The sequence below is a fragment of the Dama dama genome, chromosome 32 (genome assembly GCF_033118175.1).
Source record: "Dama dama isolate Ldn47 chromosome 32, ASM3311817v1, whole genome shotgun sequence".
Lineage (NCBI taxonomy): Eukaryota > Metazoa > Chordata > Mammalia > Artiodactyla > Cervidae > Dama > Dama dama.
This window is the reverse complement of record NC_083712.1, coordinates 13,084,441-13,110,150: the sequence shown is the minus strand read 5'-3', so window position 1 is coordinate 13,110,150 and position 25,710 is coordinate 13,084,441. Positions and strand designations below refer to the sequence as shown.

Below are 25,710 nucleotides of genomic sequence, written 5' to 3'. Positions count from 1 at the left end.
GCCTCAGTGCTGGAGAGGATGATATATGGCTCTGGGGTGATGGAGTCTCAGGCCATGGCCGGAAACGTAAGGATTTACACGCCCTTTTACACACATGCGGTAAAAACAACTCACTGAACAGCAGGGAACAACAATCTATGAAACCCCTGTTTTTTCATCTCTAAGATATACGGTCCAGATTAAGTTACCTCTGGACTCCCCTCCAGACTTCAGACTCCATGATTCACAACCTGAGAAAGGCGATAGACCTGGGCTTAAACTCTGACTCTGCCGGTGTGTGCCTCTCGGCAAGTCACGGCCCGGCCTGCAGCCTCTGCTCCCTCGCCTGTGATGTGCCACAGGCTCCCCCGTCTCACACAGCAGTTTCGGGGTGATGCTGGAGGTGAGCACGGAGGACAGGGCTTGGTGCCCGCCATCAAGTCGATGTACGGGAAGCGTGATTGTTCTGGCTGCCCCCAAGAGCCACGAGGGGCTTCCCTGGTGGCTCAGTAGTAAAGAATCCACCTGCAATGCAGGAGACTCGGGTTCGACCCCTGGGTCAGGAAGATCCCCTGGAGAAGAAAATAGCCACCCACTCCAGTACTCTTGCCTGGGAAGTCCCATGGACAGAGGAGCCTGGTGGGCTACAGTCCATGGGGTAGCAAAAGAGTTGGACACCCCTTAGCAATTAAACAACAATAACAAAGGGCCATGAGACAACCTCTCTGCGCCTAAATATTTCAACTAGATTTTTAAAGAAATTCATTAGGTTTTTGTACAAGATAGACATTGCACGGTGGCATTTATCAGAAGCATTGCTGTTTTTGCTAGTTCAGAGACACAATGGTTTCCTCCCCTAAATTTCACAGGATACCTGACTTCTAACGTTTTTCCGTTTGCTGTTTAATCACTTGTTCACCATGGCCTCAGAGTTGACTCATGACATTTAAATCGAGTGTTATGTGCTCAAAGACATCAGACTTGAGAGCAAGATACCAGGCCCCTGGCCCGTGCTGAGGGGTGCTGACCAGGAGCACTGGCTGCCCTCGGGTCTGCTGTGACTGGAGCAGGGCGGCTGGGGGCGTTATCTGGGGACCTCTGCTTCTCTGACCTGCCCCGCCATTTTCATCAGTACCCCCGGCTACGTGGGGAGCCCCACTGAGCACGGCCCTCCCTCTGGAAGCAGCGTGAGCCGACTAGCCACAATGCTTCGGTTTTTATAAATGCTGTGTAGCTTTTTTTCCCTCAAGCTGGACAAATATTAAAAAATGTTCTCATGAGCCTATCATTGTCCCTAATGGTGTTAGAGGATAGTACAGCTCAGACCCCAGCCCTTGGTCTTGGTTTCTGTAACAAGATGGAATCGTTCTCTGATTTAAATATCAGTAACTCATCAGGGCGATCTTGATATTGAAGAAGTAGTCATGGAATGAGGACAGGCTCAGTGAGAACAGCGTGCAGGCCTGTCACCACCCCCCCCCCCCCCCCCCCCCCCCGCACACCTTTTAGGATAGGAGAGTCCACAGGTGTGCATGTGACTGCTCAGAGCAGTGGAGCTTATTCAGCTAATTTACTAGAAGGATTTTTTAAAAGACATGTTGATTGAAGTCGGCAGTACTGACCATCTCGTGGACCAAGTGAGAGGCAGTGTTATTCATGAACTGGCTTCAGCGTGGAGCTGGGTGGAGGGACTTCTGGCCTATTAACAAGAGAGCCAAGCTGCTCTGTGCTTGGAAGCATGTGTGTCAGTCACTCAGTCGTGTCCCACTCTGGCACCGTAGCCATTCCCTTCTCCAGGGGATCTTCCTGACCCAGGGGTCGAAGCCAGATCTCCTGCACTACAGGTGGATTCTTCATTGTCTGAGCCACCAGGGAAGCCCATTTGGGAAGCATGACAGAGTAGAAAACACATCACAGACTCAGGAATTAAAGAGACCTTATTCAAATCCTATATGCCAACACTTAATAGCTGAACGACTCTGATCAATTTAACCTGACTTTACCAAATCTTTTCTCCTTTCGAAAATGTAGAATTAAGAGTATCACAGCAAAGTTGCTGTAAGATCACAGATAATACATACAAAGAACCCAGCCTGGGGCTTGGAACGGAGTGATGCAGAGCAATGATAATGATAATTAATAATAATAATGTCAGTTCAGAGAGGTAAGGGGTTATCTTAAGCAGATCGATTTCATATGACTAATTTAAACGGGAAAATTATTTCATTCTTGATAAATACAATTTTCTTTCATGGAACACATGTTCCCAAACATGAGGATCACCAGGAAGCCGATACAGGCTGAGTGACGGTCCTAGGGAGAGCCTAGAAAGGTGGCAGAGACAGGGGACAGAAGAACTGGTGCTGGGTTCCAGCTGCTGCTCTTGGTTTGGCTCAAAACAGGCTGGCAGACAAGTGCGCACAGTGAAGGGCAGGCCTGGGTGCACTCTGGGTGCGCCGTTAGCCCCCAGTCCCTAGGATTTCAGCTCAAGAAGCAGTACAGTTCACATTTAAACTTACTCTGCCAAAACCACCTCCAAAATTATCCTCAAAGACTGTGGAGGACAACAAAGAAAGAATACTTCTAATTGGTTTTGAACCTTAACTTTCATATTTACTACCTTGGAGGGCGTAGGGAAATTTATCTTAACTTTTTGGAAAACTCCTTCGTTCTACTGTAATCTCATTATTTAAAACTATTTGTGTAATCTTATTTTCAGGGGTTTTTAATTTCATAATAAAATTCCAGCTGAGCTGAAATTAAGCGTGGATGCTCTTAGATCAAGAAAGAATCCCATGTCCTGAGCAAAGTTTAAACCCACCACGCCCGTTTAAAAGCAGAACTCAAAAGAGTTGGGAGGAGAAACACCAGGGGCCGTGAGCAAGGTAGAGAGAAGCGTGAGGTCAGGGTCTGCAGGGCAGAACCGCCAGGCCCCGCTCGGTTCACACACAAAGCTCTGGACCCTCATTCCGAGGGGCGAACCAGGGAACCTGATTTTGATCCTACATGCGGAGGAAGCCTAACAGCTCCACGGCATCACAGCAGTCTTAGAAGCTCTGCAATCCAAGAGTCTCCCTTTTACACAACTCTCTGGAGAGTTGATAGGGACTGGCAACCATCATAAAGGTTTTCAGGGATGTGGACACGAAGCAATGGATTTCTGCAGGCTGGAAATGAGAGATTTGGGGCCAATCAGCCAACATGTCCTGTTCCCAACAATCTCTAAGGAACACAGATCTCTGGGTCAGCTATTGGGGTGGGTCTTTAGCCTAGAACAGATGATGACAAGGTCCTATTTTCATTGACGCGTCGTGTTATGTTACTGTTTACTTTTCATCATCATTTTAAATTCATGGTTTTCAATTTCCTTAAAATCCTTTGCCTCTTGGAAGACCACAGAGATTTACCCCAGAGAACCCCATCGGCTCTGGCCGTATTCTAAGTATCTCTGTTCATCTCGTTTCTGTTATGTAAGATGAAGACCTAAGTCCGGACATTTCCCAGGCAGTAACTCTGTGTTCCCGTTGCAGGCTTACTGTGAGATGGAAACGGGTGGAGGCGGGTGGACAGTTATTCAGCGACGTGAAGATGGCAGTGTTGATTTTCAGCGGACTTGGAAAGAATATAAAGTGGTATGAATATTCTTTAAACCATCTGAAAATAATTTTCCTTGTGAAAACTGACTTTGAGAATGTGCAGGACTTCCACCACAACTCTAAAACTAACCAATGACTTTTGACCATTTTTTTTGTTTTGAAATCAAAAGGATCTTTCTAACTGTGCTTCTGTCACCATGTTAAAGAATGGTCCTGTCCATGTAACGTAAACTATACATCAAAACAAAGGCATGTGAAAGCTGGTGGGCTCAGCATTTCTAGGGGTAGACTACTTCATAGCATTTCACACCTCTACAAACTAAGCTGTTTATGACGATGCTTCTTTCTTAAGACTTTTTGACGTGGACCATTTTTAACAAGTCTTTATTGAATTTGTTACAATACTGATTCTGTTTTTATGTTTTGGTTTTTGGCCACCAGGCATGTAGGATCTGAGCTCCCTCACCAGGGACTGAACCCAGATCCCTTGCATTGGAAAGTGAAGTCTCACGCACTGGACCAGCAGGGAGGTCCCTATGATAATGTTTCTACTGGTCGTTCTAATTATTGCAATACTAATCTCCTTCTGGTAACAGCTTAGCTTCTTAAAACTGATTTTTTAAAAACCTTATATGGAAGGTCCCAAAGTTTCACAGCACAGGAAGGAATTTCTGCTGAATGTTTGATGCTTGTTCCATGTTAAGCTGATGGACTAATGATTTCAGATATGTGAAGAAAAAAAAATAAGTGGAGTAAGCAAACTTTTCAACTTGAATTTCAGGGATTCGGGAACCCTTCGGGTGAACACTGGCTGGGAAATGAGTTTGTTTCGCAACTGACCGGTCAGAAACGCTACGTGTTGAAAATACACCTAAGAGACTGGGAAGGGAATGAGGCTTACTCACTGTACGACCACTTCTCTCTCTCGAACGAAGAGCTCAACTACAGGTGAGGAAATTACATGTCACTGAAACGAGTTAAAAGATCTGCTGGGAGTCAGAGCCCCACTGTATTAACCAGAATCTAAGTGACTCACAGGCTACCTCAATAGGGAAAAAGCAGCTTGTTTCTCAGAGTTCTTTGATGTCTTTAGGCAAGTGTCTCTACTTTTAACATTCTAATTCTAACGACACAAGGGGAGCTTTATGAGACAGAACTGTGCCTGTTTTGTCTGCGGTGTATCCTCAGAGCACAGATGAACCCTGTCTGGCAGGTAATTATTTGCAGAAGAAATGAATGTTGGGCCCTTATTATAAAGTACCATGCCAATAACACAGCAGATGTATGTGTGTATGAGTCACTCAGTCATGTCCAACTCTTTGTGACTCCATGGACTGTAGCCCACCAGGCTCCTCTGTTCATGGAATTCCCAAGGCCACGATACCGGAGTGAGTAGCCATTCCCTTCTCCAGATCTTCCCAATCCAGGAACTGAACTCGGGTCTGCTGCATTTGGCAGGCAGATTCTTTACCATCTGAGCCAGAGGGAAGCCTAGCAGATGTATGAGTATGCTGTTTCCCTCCAAAAGGTTTTAAAAGTTAAATCTATTTTTGAGAAGTTCAACCCCATTCAGTTGCTGCGTTCCATCCCAAACTCAGGATGAGCTCCAAGCTCAAGAGAGGCATGACTAGCTGGGTGGTTGGGCAGCTGGGTCCTCTGCCCCGGGCTGCAGGAAGACGGGCCGGTTCACAGCACGGCCTCAGTATCTGCGTCCTCCCACCTACTTGGCGGAGCTAATCTCGAATGTTCCAAGAAAAGCATGGGCAGTTCTGAGTGGGAATTGGCTCTTTGGCGCTAGAATGGCCTGAGAGAGGAGGCAGAGCAAAGGGGCCCCGCGCCCTGCTGTGCAAGGCCAGGGCAGGGCAGGGGTCGGGGCAGCTCGCCGTCACGCGGGGGCTCAGGACGCCTGTCGCCAGCAGGGCCCAGGGGCCCAGCGTGCCTGCGGGTGACCCAGGAACCGGTCTGGGAAGACACAACACAATGGGGCAGGTGCCAGCACACCCTGAGGGGGCCTAGAGGGCGCAGCTGGGGGAGAGTGGAAGGGAAGGTGCGGTTCCGGGGGCTGCAGGGCACACGTGAGACACCTACTCTGAAGTCAGACATAAGAGAAGCTCCACAGCAGTGTCACGGGAGACAGAGGTCAGCTGGCCTGCAGTCCTGGCTGAATTCCACAGATGCCCAATTCAGACCCTCTGCTCAATGAAAATTCCAAGACCTTAGTAGTTTGGGAAGAAAAAAAAAAAAAAAACAAAAACCTGTGATTTTTAAAGTCCTTGAGCTGGCTTCTCAGGGAGGCCACAATGGACAGCTCGAAAGAAAATGGGCTGAAAGCCAACCTGCTGACAGCTACCTGAGAAGTGCACAATGTCTAGTGTCCTGCTAAATGGGGGACCAAAATTCAGAAGCGCTTCTGAAAACACAATGTCTGACGAGCTTTGACACAACTTCTAAGAAGTCAGCGATTGGCTCTCATCACACACAGAACCGGGCCGTCCAGGGTGGACAGGGGCTCAGACGAGTGAAAAGATAGGTGTCTGGGCTGCAGTGCAGCCCCAAGGGGACGCTAAAGAGATCAAAAACTCAATGAAGTTTTAGACATGAGTGGCTGGTCACTATTTTACCTCCAAGCTAAATATTTTTCCAACTGGCAACAGTTATAACTCTACAACAGAGAAATTAAAAAGAAAGAAAGAACACAAAAATTAAGGATTAGACTATTTATATAAGAAGACTTTACAGAATGGGTCATTACCGTTGTATGCTGACATTATAAAAATATTTTAAACTGTGATGGTTCTTAACAGATATTTCCTTTAGAAACGCAATCAATTTTTAGATACATGATGTAAAAAAGCCCATGTTTGTTTAAAGCTCAGTTTAATTTACTTGACATTATAGGGCAAATACTACATTGGAAAAATTATTATCCTGATAAAACACGTCAATGTGATAAGAAAACTGCAATGTGACTAAAATTTAAAATAACTATAGATATTTCAGAACGCCAACTGCATGTAACAGCTGTTTTTTACTAAAGTAATTTTCCCCAAATGTTAGAAAACTGAAAAAAAATACATGTTATAGGAATGTATAAGTGCATCAATAGAATATGATTCTTTTTACTAAAACTAAAAACTATTTGTATATTCATCCTTAAGAACTGGTCACTTTTGTGGTAAAGAACTGCCTGCCAGTGCAGGAGATGTGAGAGATGTGGGTTTGATCCCTGGGTCGGGAAGATCCCCTGGAGGAGGACATGGCAACCTGCTCCAGCATTCTTGCCTGGGGAACCCAGAGGATCCTGGCAGGCCACAGTCCACAGGGTCACAAAATGCTGGACACAACTGAAGTGCCTGAGCACACACATACCAGCATTCTGGCAGTTCCGTACAAACACTAAGATTTAATTATTAAATACTGGCATTACCTCTCTCACCATTCCACTGTGGTATAAAAGTGATGGGTACCAATTTAAAGCAATTTTGAGAATGTGGCTACTCTTGATAAAGTTTTGAAAAAAGCCAACTTTAACCAGTGGGCCACAGAACAAAAGGATCTAAAGGGAGTCATTCATCTCAGCCCTGCCTGCAATTAATGAGACGGGCCAGGACAGAAATTTAAGTCCTTCTGTTATGTGGCAGCCTGGACGGGAGGTGAGCATGGATACACGTACACGGATGGCTGAGTGCCTTTGCTGTCCCCCTGAAACTATCACAACATTGTTAACTGGCTACACCCCAAATATAAAAGTTTAGGAAAAAAAGGAAAGTGCTTCAAAACCCCAGAAATGAGCAGAATCGACGTGAACACGTTACACCAGGTATACAGAGGTTGTGCTTAGAGCCTGGGGTCGTGACTGAAACACAAGAGGAGCCTGAAATCAAGAAATTCAGTCCCTGCTTTGTGATGAGGTTTCCAGAGTTACAGTATTACAGACAGTTAAAAAATCTGAGTTACTAACACAGAAGTCACTCGGGGTAACGCCTTGTGGAACCTACTGGGTAAGGTCCCAGGTGCCCTCAATGACCTCCTCTGTCACCACACTCTGGGTGCCCAGTGCGGAGCCCTAACAGAGGGGCAGTCGTGGCCGGTCCCCGCTCTGCCACGTCCGGCGTGTCACTCTGGGCGAGTTCCTGTCTCAGAACCTCCACCATCCTACCTGTGAGGCTGAGGGTGCCACACGCCCACCTCGGGGCTGTTCTGGGCGCTGCTACTCATGCATGGGACTGCGCACTGTGGGCGCTGAGAGACAGGCCCCTGGCCAACCTTTCCTCCCGGCTCCACTTTCTGTTCCAAAATTAATTCCAAGAAACTCTACTCCTTCCAAGAAAGTTGCCAGCACATGTGAGCTGGTGTTCGCAAGACGAGCGGCGTCTGGGGGGCTTAGAAAGCAGGAGCGTCCCCAGGACAGGAGACTCAGCGATCCCGGCCCCAAGGCCCACATGGCGATGCAGGCTTGGCGCAGGTGCTCGCGTCCCCGGGACCCTGCTTCCCTGGCCCGGGCTCCCCTGGAGTGGGGCACACAGCCCCCCGGCCCTTCTCCCCTCCTCCTGGGCAGGCACGCTGCCGTGGGGAGCCAGATTTTTGCGATCTCCTAAAAGCCAGAGTGCAAAAGAATTGATGCTTTCAAACAGTGGTGCTGAAAAAGACTTGAGAATCCCTTGGACTGCAGGGAGATCCAACCAGTCCATCCTAAAGGAGACCAGTCCTGAATATTCACTGGAAGGACTGACGCTGAAGCTGAAACTCCAATACTTTGGCCACCTGATGTGATAAGCTAACTCACTGAGAAAGACCCTGATGCTGGGAAAGACTGAAGGCAGGAGGAGAAGGGGATGACAGAGGATGAGATGGTTGGATGGCATCACCGACTCGATGGACATGAACTTGGGCAAACTCTGGAGACGGTGCGGGACATGGAAGCCGGGTGTGCTGCAGTCCATGGGGTTGCCAAGAGCTGGACACGATTTGATGACTGAACAGCCTGGACCATCATCTAGAGTCTAATGAATAGTACACTTATTGTTTCTCAAAGTCTGGCAGGTTTATTACAATACTATTCAGAAATGAGGCCAAGCAGTCACAGGCGTTGTTTTCTACATGGTTCACTAGACTTCTACACCAAGTGCAATGGTCCTTCCTGGTCTGCTGCCCTCCCCACCCCCACCGGGCATCTCGAGACTTTGATTACTATTTCCATGATATGGAAAGAGGATCCCCTCACAACGTTATTTTCCCCCCTTTTGTTTATCTGAAAGCAGCAGGAAAATAAATTATAGGGCCCCGAAGTCCCTGCTGATGTTTGTGCAAGTGATACGCAGTGAAGGTTTCATGAAAACATTCCTCTTTGCCTAAGGGTTTGATGATAAGTTGGTTCCTGTTTATACCAGCACAAAAACATTTTGTCCCGGGTATGCATTAGTGCACTAACCGGCATAGCACGTGCTTCTGTAGAATGAAATTCTTCATCGTAAAAAACTTTCCACTATGATAAATCAACCACCCAAGCCAATTATATTTTGCTTTTGTTTTTTTTCCTATTTTTCTTTGCATGCTCACAGGATTCACCTTAAAGGCCTCACGGGGACAGCCGGCAAAATAAGCAGCATAAGCCAGCCAGGAAATGATTTTAGCACGAAGGATGCAGACAACGACAAATGCATTTGCAAATGCTCACAAATGCTCACAGGAGGTGGGAGGACTTTTCTCTCTTCCTATTTGTGTTGGCAAGGAAGGGTTTCAGAGAGTGAAAGGTTGGCTATTCGGACTGCAACCTGTGATCGGTGACAGTGTCCAAATTTCATAACTAGACAGACTTGCTCAATGCGGGGAGGTTTGTTTTTCGCTTTTTCGGACTGTTGAGTTTTACGCACGAATGTGATACGGAGCTAGAATTGTCACCAGGCCAACTGTGTCTCCTCAGGACCTGGCCCTGGCAGGGAGAGGGGCCATGTGACCCTGAGCAAGCTCTCCTGAGCTTGTGCTGAACATCAGATGTTGGAAAGATGGGTTAGTTCCATTTTACTTCATTAGAAAGGTTAAGAATTCGAAATGGCAACAAAGCAGTGATGTGGATTCATTAGTATAGGAATGTTTCCAATGAATAATTTATAGTTCAAACAAGAAGTTTTCAGTTTTTTTCTTTTTAAGGATGCTATTGATATATTGCAAACACTTATAATGCAAAGAAACTAACTAAACAACCTCCTTTTCTATGCATCAAATTAAAATGAATGATAGTCCAGTTTAAATTAAGGCCTTTGTTTTCAGGCTGTTCTTGCCTTCTATTGATACCTTCCATGTTAGATCTCTCAAAAAAAAAAAAAAGAAACCACACTCATAAACAAATGTGATATAACAGTCACTTAAATGGCTGGATGAGTACTCAGAAGCATGTCAGAGTTTAGTGATAGAGACCAAGCGTTAGAAAACCTATTCTTCTGATTCCTAAAAGTTGTAAAGTGGAATAACCAGAGCCAGTTAACTGTGACTGAGACCAGAAGGAAGTCTGGCAAATGCTGTCAAAGTTAGTTCTTAAAAACACTGAAAGATTGAAATCAGCAACGAAAATCCTGGCAGCAGTGCAGACTAAATGCAGAGGCAAACAGGAAGCTGGCAGTGTTTAATTTGTAGAGGCCATGAATTGTATCACCAAAAATTCATTCATTACTCACCCAGGAAAACCAGAGGAACGCGCTGAGGTCAATAAATCTTACAAATATGAGGGGCTGCGTCAACAAGTAAAGGATCTAAATTTACCATATGTTAGCACTGCAGTTAAGAACTGTTTACAGGCAAAAGGATTTATTTAAGAAAATAATTTGAAATAAAAGTAATTTTCAAGTCTTTCAATGATACTGAGAGACAGAGGCTCCATTAAGAAACTCAGTCTTATGGTTCCTTAGAGAATGTATTTTATGTATAAATACATGTTGGTAACATAAGCCTTCCTTATTAGCCAGGCCCACTTCAGTAATTATTTCAACCAGAGAATGCTATTATGCGGATTGTGTAAAAGCTGCCTGTCTCCCCCATTGACCATAATAATCCTTTTTAAAGCCAACCAGGGAAGGGGGTGGGGGAGTGAGCCCTTGGAATCCTTCCTGTTTGCCATTCCCACACTGAGCCCAGCTGTCCACTCGGGCAACAGCGGTTTTCAGACCACCCGATCGTCAGGAGCTACTCAGGAGAGTATCAGTGCATTAATAACCAAGGAAACAACATATTTATTGACTCAGATTAAGATTTAGGGCTGAGAGTGGAAGTGGAAAGCTGACAGGAGAGAAGAAACGCAGCCCAAGGAGGGAGAGTGTAGAGGTCAGATTCCAAGCTGTGGTCTGGACCACGGAGAAGCCAGCTAGATTTTTGCATGTATAGTAAATTCAATAGCTGAGTCAGGCTCTGGAATGGACAGACTCCTAAGTGTGTAATATTCCTGAATATTATGAAGGATTATGAGCCTCACACGCAAACGTCTTATCAAGTCAACATTAATCTGAATCAAGTAATGGCGCTCTTACCCCCCGGAAAGAATTCAGGCATCTGGATGGAGTAACTGGTGCCCAGAGAGCAGTGTGTGAGTATCAGAATGGAACACGCGCACCAGAATACTTTCAAAGAAATAAAACAGGCCCCACCAGTACTTGCCCCTGAGGGAATAGTCACATTATTTCTTTTACTAGGTTTGGAGATATCAAGAATAGTTGTTATTTTTTTCTGTATTTTAAAATTTTAGACAAATGGCATCATACTGTGATTGTCCTCCCAACACAATATGAAGATTTATCTGGATTAAGGCATGTAGATCCAGGTCACTCCTCCCCTCACAAACCCAAGGTCTCTGGGGAATGCCGTTTCCCCAGACTAGTCCCTCAGGTGTAGATGTGGACGCCCCCCGAGACCCCCACTTTACTTTAGGGCACGCACCACTACAGCCTTAAATTTCCTTTTTGTCTCTGGGACTTGAAGATTTGCTTTTTATCTAGCTCCACCAAGTACTTAAAATTTGGGGTTACACTTTCAACAAAAAGACTCTCTTTGTTAGCTGGAGGGCAGCCCGAATTGGTCTGGTCCACCGTGTTGCTGGGACGGGATGGATGGTGAGCCTGGCCCCATGAGACCCACCCACCCATTCTCCAGGTTCTGCCCCTTCCCCAGTTTCAGCTGTGCTCGGGCTCTCCTAGTCATGTTGGCGGGTGACTGGGTCTTCCCCACAGCACAGAGGAGTAAGGAAGCGCCTAAGAAAGTGTGCCTTAGGCAGCCACGGTCCAACCAGCGCAGAGGTGGAGAGCCACGCTCCCCGCTGCCAGGCAGCTCTCCCCACACTCAAGAGCGGCCCCGTGCGCGCCCTTCACAGGCATGGGATACGACTCTCCGAAGAGCTGGCACTTCACACTCGATGATGAGACAGTCAGGGCTGCCTGGCTCCTAACTCCTTCTGTGCTCCCCTTTCACAGGCTGGTGGTTTGATGCCTGTGGGCCTTCCAACCTGAATGGAATGTACTACCCGCAGAGGCAGAACACAAACAAGTTCAACGGTATCAAGTGGTACTACTGGAAAGGCTCGGGCTACTCACTCAAGGCCACGGCCATGATGATCCGTCCGGCAGATTTCTGAGCTCTGGCACACACCTGAGGGACAACGTCTTGCCCTGTTTCCAGAGACTTGATCCCAAAGCACTAAAAGACTGCACGCTGTCTCCGCATCCAGCTTGGACGAACTGCCCGCTCTCGGTGAGGAAGGGACCCGTGAGCTCCGTGCGAGCCCTGTGAGGTTTACCCCTTGAACCCGCATCACTCGGTGAACCGACGCACAACCCCAGACAAGCCACAGCCTGGTGTGGTGACCTGGCAGAAAGCCTTCGGGAAGATAACTCTAAGCCCGCGAATGAGACTGACAACTTACAGACTCTGTTGTCACAACCAAGAATGTCATGTGCGAGTTGATCAGTAAATAACTGGAAAACAGAACACTTACGCCGTATAGTAGAGATAACCTTGGAACTGCATTTTTCCAAGCACTGTTTATAGACTGTGTAAATATCTATACGTCCTGAATTCAGCATTGCTATCATAATTAAAAGGAAGAAAAAATTCTGTAAGCCATAAAAATACATTATATATTCAGGGATTTTTGTGAGAAGTGGTTATTAGTAGTTTTAATATTTGGAGTAGGAAAAACATAGCTAATGCATTTTTATGCCTCCTCTTAGGAGCTTTAAATTTTCATTTTGAGAATAGCATATTTACATGTTTATTGATAGCTTAGTTTTAAGTTAATGCTCAAATATATATATTTCAAAGTTTCCATGGTGAACACTTTTGGGATCTCTGAAATTATTAATAGAAACATGTGTTCTTTTAGTATATATTAAGATTGTACTATTTTTTTCCTGCCTTGCTGTTAAATAAGAAGGTATTTTTAGTAATTAAACATAACTTATTAGGTGAGATGACCACACTTAACTTCTATGATAATACTTACAGCATTGTAATTTGATTCTGAAACAAATGACTGTGCTTCATGACAAGGAAAATCTTGATTTTTAAGGAAGAAAATTATACATTTAATTTCATGACAAAGAGATTTTCCTTTTACTTACTATTCTAGAACAGAAGCCTTGTTTCTCTCCTACCCAGACGTATTTTAGGGGAGTAGACTATAATGTAGCTTGTGGTTGAGAACATCTTTCCATTTGAAACACTTACAAAGCTATAGGGCTCAAGCTAGATTCACCCCACAAGTTATTCAGGGGAAAAACATAATTTGCATCAGTAACAATAACTTAAATCCTACTAAGCTTAAACCACGAGTCAACTTTAAAAAAAAGTGTTCTGGAGGGCAAAACCAAAATCTGACACTAATATAACAATATATGCAAATATTTACAGAGCATTTCAAGAGCACAGATTTAAGCTCAGCACTGTGAAAACTCCTAGAGTTTTAACTCTGTTGAAGTTTCAGGATACAATTAATACTAATGACCATTTGTGTAATGCCCCATAATTTGGAAGCCATCTCTCATATATTCACATTTGAGTCAGATGTTAGGAAACTCAGAGCCAAGTCTGCAGCCAGCGTTTACCTCTGTCTGTCTCACCTAATGCTGTTCCACCACTATATTTTTTCTTATGTAATTTATTTCACCCCCACACCTCCCCTTCCCCAACTTAGTTTCATAACACCCAGGTGTTGCTGGGCAGACTATGAACACACTTCCCACCAAGCTGCACCTTCCCAACAAATGCATGAACAAGTAAGGAACCTCCTGTCACCTAACAGCCCCTCTCACTGCGTGTGAGAAAGCGCTGGAAATCTGACAGAGGCTGACGGTACACGCGGCTCTGCACCAAGCTGAGAAACATCTGATGGTGAGAAAATGCCCCTGCTCCAGAGGAAACCACACGTTTTCAATGACCTCAATGACCGCATGACAAACGCCGAGGTGGGGCAATAAAATACAGGAAAGACTGGCAACACGACACTTAATTGACAGCACTGGTCCATGCAGGCAGATAAGGTGAATTTCAAAGACAAACATCACTATGTTACTCAGTGAGACTCTCTCACGGCAGAGAATGGGGAGAATCTGCATCTTTCCTTCACACTTCAACTCCTTACCTGGCATTTCAAACAACACATCTTGCTGAGAGGAATTTTCCTCTTCTTAAGAAAACATTTAGAAAGCCAAGACCAAATCAAAACAGCAATCTCAAAAATGGAAACAGAAACGACAACTAAATAAGCCCCAGGAAGGGAGAGTTCAATTTCTAACTATGTGACAGTCATATGGCATTCTCAAACAGCTGAAAAACCTGGAGACGGGTCACAGATTACAGATCATCAATTATCTTTCAGGCATAACCTTTTGAAAGAATAATCTGTTACAAACCAGTTAACATTTGAAAACAAAAGACAACTTCTGCACAATCTGACTTCCAAACAAACCTGAAATTACCTACTTATTAACCTTTAAAAACACTGGAACCTGGAACTTTCCCATTAAGAATGTGAAATACCAGAAAGTCAGTAAAGCTGAAGCTAAGTTTTAGAAAAAATCACCAAAACAGAAAGACCACATCACAATGCTGCAATTTTTATACCTATCGGTTCCATCTGTTAACAGTAACAGCATCATTATTTGAAGTAGTAAGCAAGATATAATAGCACTTTCTCAAGAATCTTGTCTTCTTTCATTTTTGTGTTTCTTAATCCTAAGGACTTTCATAATTAAATTTTTTTGGGATTACATTTCTCATGACTTTTTGAGGAATGGTCTCACATTTATTCTCACAAATAGACAAAATGTGTTAACTTCTGCAAATGTGTCATTTTAGTTATAAGCATAATTGCTATTGATTTAATTTTAAAAACTTGAGTACGTATCTATGCCAATAATAATTTCCTGAAAATACCAAACTGCACTTATCTTCATAAAATAATGTGTGACTTACAGGAGCTGCAGGGAAGTAGTTAGACAGTTCAAATGGTTCCTCGGAAATCCAGTGACCCATTTCCAAAGACCACAATACCTGTGAATGACATGAGAAGCAGAACACTTTTAATAAACCTATCAAGCTTTTAGTGGACAATAAACCACTTTAAAGACACAGCAAAATGAAAACAAAATAAAAAAATCCCAGCAGGAACTACACACTACATGGATCTGAAGCAAGCATCTTGAACACTGAAGGGCTATCAGAATCTTCGGGCTGTGTAAATGCTACAGATATTAATGAATGCTTGGCTAAGGAAAAACATCTCTGGATGGCTAGAAGCCTGGGTTATTATTATATCTTAGTGAGGCCAGATACTGAACACCTACTTCAAATACTGAACCACCCTACTTCTAAACATATGAAACACTATACCTTCCTAAATTCCAGTTTCCAATTTAGAGAGTTGTTACAGACAATCTTAAGCAAATAACACAGAATCTTATTAATTAAAAAAACTCCATATATTTGGAGAAGATAGATCATAAACCTAATTTCGAAGAGCAAAATTTCTGGGGTGTAACTTTATTTCTATCATTTGCCAATACCTGTAGGAGAAGTTTTCCATAACACATTGGGAAATCCTTCTCACCCTTCAGAAGAGTAAAATGTCTCATATCATAAACAAGCTTTCATCATCATCATCAGAACCCACACATTTTATTTATTATTTTTTTTTTATAAGTAATCTTTTTTTTTTCATTTCACACATTTTAGAATAATCAAAACAATGCTTTCGTTTTTACTTCAACAACATTTGAGGTTCTGCACTCATCTCTATGACCAAACTCCCTGAATATCTGTATGAATTCTACAACTAAAATAAACAAACTGAATTACATAACTCACACTTATCTTTTTATCTGCAATTTCCTTCTTTCCTGCAGTCAGTGAATTCATTCTATTTCTCTAGAGTTGTGATGTCAAGTTTAAGGGTTTTTCGCAGATTTACTAGGAATGAAGTCTAAATCTTCATTTGGTAGTTTCTAAACTTCAGAACCATCCATGGAATATCAGTCTGAAATACATCCTTTTTAATATTAAACCTCGTACTTAACCAACATGGGACAGCATTTTATTTTGTTTCTAAGACAAAGTGAGTGTGACGGTGGAATAAAGACAAGAATGGAATACAGTGTTTGAATGACCATTCTCAGCACTGGCCCAGATCTTACTTTCAACAGATGCATTTACTTATTCAACAGCCATTTCTTTCTGCTCACAATCCATTCATCTGTGAACAACTTACTGAGAGCCTACCAAGCTGGGTCCTGGAAATCCAAACCCAGACCTAGAAGGATTTACCCTCTTGCGGGAGGCATGAGGGGAAACCACAAACGCTGGTTTCTCCAAAGCAGTGCTGGGCACGCTTACAAGAGGAAGCAAACTAGCTCCGGCCAGGAGAACCAAGACAGGGGCCACAGAGGGGCTGACACTGAACCTGAGTAAACGTTCATGAGGCAGAGGCAGAGGCAGGGTGAGAGAGAAGGTGTTTCAGCACTTGGCAGAATACCGCGTGTCAGGACAGCAGCGAAGCAGGTGCTTCTTTTTGGAGGTAGTAGAGGGAGCTTTGGAAGAGGCGGTAAGAAAATAGGGTCGGTGGCTCCACACGGTAGGGAAGGTTTGCTAGTACACCCTGTTTCTAGCCCTGTGTGCCAAGGACATCAGTGCAAGCACAACTGTTGGGGGGCAGAGTCAGAAGACACGCCAGGAAAGACGGAACAAACAGCCCGAGGCGTGGGGCTCACATTGATATAATGGGGAAGGAGTGAAAAACGGAGAAAATCTGCCTCCGTTAGAGAGAAAGCAATGAGTTGAGTTCTCAGGGACCCTAATCTTCAAACAGATCTCTGTGTACATGGACATTTTGTCATTGAATTCTTTTTCTTTCCCCCTGATTTTTACTGCATAACCAACAATTAAAAAAAAAAAAAAGACTTATCTTAATATATTAATTCAATGAAAGAAGGTATTAGAAAATTTATAACTCTACACTGAAATCATGCTTGTATACTGTTCTTTATGGGTGGTTAAAATAACCCACTGCAGTAACATACTGCCTTACTTTTATCGGTCAATGTATGTTATCGTTTACAGAGACACATTAGCTCCCTACAAAGTCATATGATTAGCCCGGGAAATAACTGTGGAAAGTTTCAAAATCAGGTTCGTTTCCGACATGAAGCATGTGGAAGAGCAGTACAGTGAGAAACAAGCACTGCAATGAGAGAATCCGGGGAACCAGCCTTAAAAATGGCTTTGGAATTTGAGTTCAAATGTAATCCACATTAAAATGTCAACTGACTTAAACAATCTCTGGGAGAAAATTTACGTTCTCTGAATCTATCCCTTTCTAAATATTTTGAAAATAAAACCATCAGGCATCTACAGTAGCATTTTGGTGAGTGAATTAATAAATTTAATCTATGTAGGCGTCCAAGGAATGAGTGTTGTACAGAGATAGCAGAAAACATTAATTTGATTGTAATGAAATCATCAAATCAGAGTGTACTTTTTAAGAGTGTAAATTTTTTGCTTTAGTGTTTTCATTAGCTAGATTTTTCTTTACCTTAGTAGAGTATTCAAAAGAAGGAAAACCTACTCTGTAAGATGGCAGTCAAGGCTGCAAGCTTAGTTAAAAATAAAAGGTTAGGGACTTCCCTGGCTGTCCAGTGGCCAAGACTCCAAGCTCCCTGGGTTTGATCCTTGGTCAGGTAACTAGATCCCACATGTCACAACTAAAGAGTTAGCATGCTGCAACTAAAGATTCTGTTTGCCGCAAGGAAAACTGTAGATCATACATGCAACAACTAAGACCCAGAGCAAATAAATAAATAAAAATATTAAATAAATAAAGTCAGTACTAAATAAACAAATAAAAGGTTAACTGGGCATATATTTCTCATAATATACATGAAAGAATGAAAATAATCGAGAAGCTATCTAAAGCAAGAATGGGGCTGCATGAATACAGAGGACCAAATCCCATGAACACAGACCTTAAAATGAGGGCTGAGTTATTTCAGCATCCACTGCAAATGAACATATTTCTAACATTTTAAAAATTATTACTCATAAAACTTGAACCCTGTTGATGAATTTAAATAGGACCCATTTTCTTGCTCTATTATTAGATTAATAGTTAATGATGAGACATTCCCATAATGTAGGACTGACTTTGCAATTAATTCCATACCAGGCAAAAACCATGCTCATTTTATAGCATCATTTGAACAGGGTGAGGAGTGTAACTAGAGTGAACCCAAACCAAACAATGGCTCTGAGATTAAATGCAGGCCAAAAAGAGCATCAGACACAAGGAAGAAAATGAAGCCTACTACGATTAAACAGAGCAAAGTGAGCATAACTTATTTCCACCATATCATAAGCCTCAACTAAAACAATGGAACTAAGAGGAACGGGGGAAAAGGCAGATTAAAACATGATGATGCTTTGAAGTTGCGAAGCAAGTGGGTAAGTGGTAACTGACCTGGAAGAGCAAAGAAAGCTCAAGCTTAAATGTCCAGAAAGGGAGTCAGCATTAAATTCCTTCCACAGATTACCAGGAAGGCAGGGAAAGTGGTACTAGCAACCTGTGAAAATGCAATGCAGAACAGAACGAGAAAGAGAAATCTCCTACCTCCTGCCCACCCTCTTCTGGACTAAGACAAAAAGCAGACAGACTTCTGGGAGCAGTGGTGAGAGGTAGGGACAACTTCTACAGCAGAGCCCTCACCCCAAAACATGAGCACAGAACCATGATTTGTCTGGGAAACAAATCAGCTCAGAGAAAAAAAGATACATAGATAATGGCATGTGGACTTCCCTCTGTCAAACACCTCCACCTTATCAGAAGATTTACACACTCAGGCAAACAGGATTTCAATCAGGTTTCAGTTCTCATTATTAAACATGACTTTCTCTTCATTGGAGAAAAGCCTCTAGTATGAAAACAGAGAACAAAACAAACCAAAGGGAATTCCTTGGATGACAGTGATGGGAAGTCCCAGGATACCAGCTTCTCGGGAGACCAAGGGGAGAACCAGTCTCAAGGGGAGCAGAAGAACAAAGGGATTCAGGGGTGGGAACCCCAAGAAAAACAGATGGGACTGGAAGATTATCTGGTGTGCAGACAATTGTGGAGAAAAAACTAAAATGCTTTTAGAAATTTTTGCAGTGAGTTAGTGGCAGGCACATAGAAAAAAAAAAAAAAACACCAAAAAACTAAGTAATGAAAATGACTGTCAGTGACTAGCTTAATGACTGTCAATGATTAGCTTCAGAAAAACAAAGATTACCAGAAACAAAATAGAATCATGGTACATAGTATGGCACAGCTTAAACAGCATTCACATAGCCATCTGTGTGTATGTAGATGTGAATGAGTGTGTATTTATACACATATATAACGTGGTAAACAAAAATCAGACCATACTGGGTAGATGGGGAGGGGACGTGTATGTCATAGCGAACACTGTACAGTCATATTTTAATCTTCCATAGAGGACGGCTATAGATGATGTCTATGAGGAAAAAAAAACCAAACCCAGGAAAAGCATTTAGAAATATGTAAATAAAATGTCAGAAGGATATTTTAGGAGAGAATCTGGGCCGGGAGACAACATGAAAGGAGTGCAATTTCTATTAGAGGCCTCATAAATTACATTTGATCTTGAAAACATTTTATTTGGGGTAATTTTACCCTTACGAAAGAACTGCCAAAACAGTACAAAGAGTTCTTTGCCAGTCACCCAGATTCCTGTATAGCCCGAGGGGTTGCAAAGAGTCAGACACAACTGAGCGACTTTCCTTTCACTAGATGCCTCTAACGTGTAAGTCTCCAACTTAGCTCTTCTCTTACAAACGTGTGCTGCACCTAGAACCAGCTCGTCAATGTCTAAAAAACATCTTGATGGACTTGTAACTGGAACTGAGTTGATTCTATAGTTTAAAATAAGGAGAAATGACGAGTTGAAAAATAATTGACCTTCCCAATTCAAAAACATAGTAACTATTACCTTTTATTTAGGTCTTTTAAAATTTTTTTCCTAAGTGTTTTGTACTTTTCAGTACAGTACAGATCCTGCAAATATTCTGTGAGAGTTAAATATTTCAACTTCTGGGGTTGCTAATATAAATGGCATTTTTTAAAAAATTGGAATTCCAGGTGTTCATAGCTAGTAAACAGAAATACAACCAAATTTTGTATACTGACTTTGTAACCTGTAATCTTTCTTAACTCAACTTACTAGCTGTAGAATTTTTTCTGTAGACATGTTCATATTTTCTATGTAAACAATCATGTCTCATGTAAATGCTGCTGCTGCTAAGTCGCTGCAGTCGTGTCCGACTCTGCGACCCCAGAGAAGGCAGTCCTCCAGGCTCCTCTGTCCCTGGGATTCTCCAGGCAAGAATACTGGAGTGGGTTGTCATTTCCTTCTCCAGTCTTATGTAAATAGACAGTCTTATTTCTTTCTTTCTCAATCTGTGTGCATACTTTTTCTTCCCTATTGCACTGTTCAATACAATGCAGAAGAGGAGCAGTGAGAGCATTAAAGTTGCCTGGACAACTTTGTGAGGCAGATTAATTTGGTTTATTATGATAGCATAAACCCAAATTGTTCGTGAATATAAATTAATTGTCTATGGAAAGCACAAGGTTTTTTTAAAGTAAAAAAACTGTCTATTCTTATTTGGTACTGGTGCTGGCTAGTTATCACAGCTTTTATTAGGTTCTTCAATTTTCTATTCCCCATAAAATAATTAGAACATTCTGAAGGATCAAAAGAACTAAATGCCACTTTCTGGATCAGAACCAAATAAACTAATTTTCTTAAACATTCACTTTGTTGTTTAATCACTACGTCATGTCTGAGTCTTGCGACCCCAGAGGCTGTATCCTGCTAGGCTCCTCTGTCCATGGGATTTCTCAGGCAAGAAAACTGGCGTGGGTTGTCATATCCTTCTCCAGGGGATTTTCCTGAGCCAGGGACTGAAACTGCATCTCCTGCATTGCCCCTTCATGGATCACAGCCTTCTTGTGATGAAAAAGGCTTGCATAACTCAGTGAAGCTATGAGTCATGCACTACAGGGCCACTCGAGACAGAAGGGTCATACTGGAGAGTTCTGACGAAACGTGATGCACTAGAAGAGGGAATGGCAAACCACTCCAGTATACTTGCCATGAGAACCCCACGAGCTGTATAAAAAGGCAAAAGCACATGACACAAAGATGAGTCCTCCAATTCAGAAGGTGTCCAATGTGCTACTGGGGAAGAGCAGAGAACAACTACTCATAGCTCCAGAAACAATGAAGTGGCTGGGCCAAAGCAGAAACGACATTCAGTTGTGGGTATGTCTGGTGATCAAAGTAAAATCTGATCCTGTAAAGAACAGTACTGCACAGGATCCTGGAATGTTAGGTCCATGAATTAAGGTAAACTGGACATGGTCAAGCAGGAGATGGCAAGAGTAATATCAACATCTTAGGAATCAGTGAACTAAAATAGACAGAAATGGGCAAATTTAATTCAGATGACCATTATATCTACTACTGTAGGCAAAAATCCCTTACAAGAAATTGAGTATCCCTCATAATCAACAAAAAAGTCCAAAATGCAGTACTTGGGTGCAACCTCAAAAATGACAAGAATGACCTTGGTTCTTTTCCAAGGCAACACATTAAACATCACAGTAATTCAAGTCTATGCTCCAACCACCGACGCCGAAGAAGCGGAAGCTGATCAGTTCTATGAAGACCTAGTGTGAAGACAAGTGGGCCTTAGGAAGCACAGCAGACAATAAAGCTAATGGAGGTGATGGAATTCCAGCAGAGTTATTTAAAATCCTAAAAGATAATGCTATCAAAGTGCTCCTCAGGTGGCGCAGTGGTAAGGAACACACCCATCAATGCAGAAGACACAAGAGACACAGGTTTGATTTCTGGGTCTGGAAGATCCCCTGGAGTAGGAAACGGCAACCCATTCCAGTATTCTTGCCTGGAAAATTCCATGGACAGAGGAGTCTGGTGGTTCCTGGGATTGAAAAGAGTCAGACACGACTGAGCACATGCACACACACACATCAAAGTGCTGTACTCAAATATGTCAGCAAATCTGTAAAACCCAGCAGTGGCCAAAGGACTGGAAAAGGTCAATTCTCACCCTAATTCCCAAGAAGGGCAGTACTAAAGAATGTGCTAACCACTGGAGAGTCACACTCATCTCTCATGCTAGAAAGTTATGCTCAAAATCCTGCATGCTAGGCTTCAGCATATGTGAACTGAGAACTTAAAGATGTTCAAGCTGGGTTTAGAAAAGTCAGAAGAACCAGATATCAAATTGCCAGCATTCACTGCGTCAGAGAGAAAGCAAGAGAATTCCAGAAAAACATCTACTTCTGTTTCAATGACTATGCTAAAGTCTTTGATTCTGTGGATCATGACAAACTGTGGAAAACTCTTAAAGAGAATACCAGACCTACTTACCTGTCTCCTGAGAAACTTTTATGCAGGTAAGGAAGCAACAGTTAGAACCTTCTATGGAACAACTAACTGGTTCAGGATTGAGAAAGGAGTACAACTAGGCTGTTTACTGTCACCTGTTTATTTAACTTACACACAGAGCACATCATGTGAAATGCCGGGCTGGATGAATTACAAGCTGGAATCAAGACTGCTGAGAGAATTATCAGCAACCTCAGACATGCGGATGATGCTACTCTAATGGTAGAAAGTGAAGAAGAACTAAAGAACCTCTTGATGTGGGTGAAAGAGGAGAGTGAAAAAACTGGCTTAAAACTCGGTATTAAAAAAGGTAAGATCATGGCATCCGGTCTCATTGCTTCATGGCAAACAGAGGGGGAAAAAGTGGAAGCAGTGACAGATTTCCTCTTCTTAGGCTCTAAAATCATCGCAGATGGTGACTGCAGCCATGAAATCAGAAGACAGCTGCTTGTTGGCAGGAAAGCTATGACAGACCTAGACAGTGTGTTAAAAACAAAGACATCACTTCGCTGACAAAGGTCCATAGAGTCAAGGCTAAGTTCTTTCTAGTAGTCAAGTATGGATGTGAGAACTGGACCATAAAGAAGGCAGAGTACCGAAGAACTGATGCTTTCAAACTGTGGTGTTGGAGAAGTTTCTTCAAAGTTCCCTGGACAACAAGGAGATCAAACCAGTCAATCTTAAAGGAAATCAACTGTGAACGCTGATTGGAAGGACTGATGCTGAAGCTCCCATACTTTGACTGCCTGATGCGAACAGCTGACTCATTGGAAAACACCCTGATGCTGGGAAAGACTGAAGGCAGAAGAGGGCATTAGAGGATGAGATGGTTGGATGGCATCACCAATTCAATGAACATGAACTTGGGCCAACTCTGGGAGATGGTGAGGGACAGGGAAGCCTGCTGTGATGCAGTCCATGGGGTCTTGAAGAGTCGGACATGATTTGGTGACTGAACAACAACTCCTGCGTTGGCAGGCAGATTCTTTACCACTGAGACAGCAGGGTAACATTCACTTTAATTTCTTAATAGTTTAACTGTCTAAAAAAGTTTCTTCAGTGGTCTTAAATATTAATTTATTCAGAGTATTTAACAAGCAAAGACACTAAACAAGTTATCCTTACTTAATATTTTGCATCTCAAAAAAAAAAAAAAAGAGGGAAAACAACAGGTATTTCCATGTATAAGAGATTTGAGAAGGTCAGGGTGAAAGAAAAGCAAATTGTGAGAGGGATTTTAGGTTCCATATGAAAAACTGAATGATTCCAGATGATTCACTGCTGGTGTTAATAACCACAACTACAATAGGAAGCTGATTTAACTTACTTGAGAGCATTACTAATTGGGTTGAAACCATTTATTAACATTCACAATGTCTTACTGTAATTGTAATATTGTTTATTCCCAGTTTCTAAATAGCCAGGCTAATCAATCATTGTTTTTGGACTTGTCTCCAGACCATACCACCTACCATACACAACTGTTAAATTCAACTGCATTTTGGGACTAAGAACATAGTGTGAACATAGCAGCTAAGGGAAAAAAAGGGGGGTGTCTTCTCTGTGGGAAAAGTCAACAATACTCTTTGAATACAAAGAACTTCATATTGTATAAAATGTCAATTAAGTAATTAAAATTCAAATCTGACGGTTTATAAACTTGTGCCACAGATTTTATCCAAGGGAATCTAGTTGATTCCAAACAGGTTGAAAGTATATGTATTTTCTCCTTTAATTATTGAAAAGAAATGATTGGACTGCAAGGAGATCCAACCAGTCCCTCCTAAAGGAAATCAGTCCTGAACTGGAAGGACTGATGCTGAAGCTCCAACACTTTGGCCACCTGATGCCAAGAGCCAACTCATTGGAAAATACCTTGATGCTGGGAGACACTGAAGGCAGGAGAAGGGGACAACAGAGGATGAGATGGTTGGATGGCATCACTGACTGGATGGACATGAAATGAGCAAACTCTGGGAGATAGTGAAGGATAGGGAAGACTGGCATGCTGCAGTCCATGTGGTCGCACAGAGTTGGACATGACTGAGCAATTGGAAAACAACAACAACAATCCTTCCCCCATATCAACTGGGGTTAAAAAAAAAAAACACAACCGTTTGTTGTGAGAGTCTGTAGAGACATAGAAACATATTCAGCACTTGCAAATTTCTTCTTTCCTATCCAAGAACAACAAAACTTGTCACTGCTAATTTTTAAAATTTTAAGCTAATAACTATAAAAATAAAATTACATTTTCCTCATCAGATTTTATATATTCTTTGCCTCAGTTATAAGAGCAATTGATTTTCCTCAAACAATAAAACCTTAAGAGAATTTGCTACTGGGTCTATTGCTTTGATTTTTTTCTAGAAAGAATAATGATATTTATGCTTTTTTTCCACAAAGAGACAGTATCATGTCCTGTTTAACACAGAACTCAGGCAAGTGGGTTAAACCAATGCCCATCTCTTTATAGGTTTGTGGCAAGAGGCAAGTTAGTTAACCTTTTTATCATATGAAAATATTATACATTATTATAGATTACAAAAATATCATGTAGTTAATCAAAGTGCTGCGGCAATAAAGTTGTTTCTAGATTAAGCTTCAGGATAAAAAACTGTGGCTAACAACAGTGTAACTTGTAATAACCATACAACAGGATGCTTAAGTCCTGAACACGTTAGTGCCAGAAGACAGAGGAGGTCTGCTCTCCCGGAAAGACCAACCCGAAGTGGCTAAGTTTCAAGGCAACGATGTTTGCTCCAAAGTATTTCCAACACATCTCAGAACACCAAGGAATGTTTTCTATAATGCCATCAAGTCACTTAAAAAAAAAAACAAGCCTGTCTAGTAGTCTGCCTTGATGAGGCAATTTTCCATGGGATTTTAAAATTGAGGTGAAATTCACATAATACACAAGTAACCATTTTAAAGTGTCCAGCCCAGTGGCATTTAGTTTATTGTTGGGCAATCACCACCTCTTTCTGGTTTTGAAACTTCTGGGTCAGCCCAGGAATACACCCTGTACCCATTAAGTGATCACTCCTCATCCTCTTCTCTCTTCCAGCCTGGTTAACTGCTAATCAGCCTTCTGTCCAAAGACATTCCTCTTTCAGGTCCATCATATGAAAGGA

General features: G+C 42.5%; 2 protein-coding genes across 10 annotated transcripts in view; one reads left to right on the top strand and one right to left on the bottom strand.

Moving 5' to 3' along the window:
* Window positions 1-14,906, top strand: part of ANGPT2 (angiopoietin 2) — a 58,732-nt gene extending 43,826 nt beyond the window's left edge. Inside the window, exons 6-9 of the mRNA XM_061134664.1 lie at window positions 3,510-3,611; window positions 4,357-4,523; window positions 9,137-9,267; window positions 12,032-14,906. Coding sequence (XP_060990647.1) covers window positions 3,510-3,611; window positions 4,357-4,523; window positions 9,137-9,267; window positions 12,032-12,192 — 561 coding nt within the window. The 3' untranslated portion in view covers window positions 12,193-14,906. The remainder of the gene's footprint in view (window positions 1-3,509; window positions 3,612-4,356; window positions 4,524-9,136; window positions 9,268-12,031) is intronic.
* The window catches only part of MCPH1 (microcephalin 1), a 220,314-nt gene that overhangs the window by 114,379 nt on the left and 80,225 nt on the right, over window positions 1-25,710 (bottom strand). For all 9 annotated transcript variants that reach the window (XM_061134656.1, XM_061134654.1, XM_061134657.1 and 6 more), the window contains one exon: window positions 15,030-15,107. In XM_061134656.1, coding sequence (XP_060990639.1) covers window positions 15,030-15,107 — 78 coding nt within the window. The remainder of the gene's footprint in view (window positions 1-15,029; window positions 15,108-25,710) is intronic.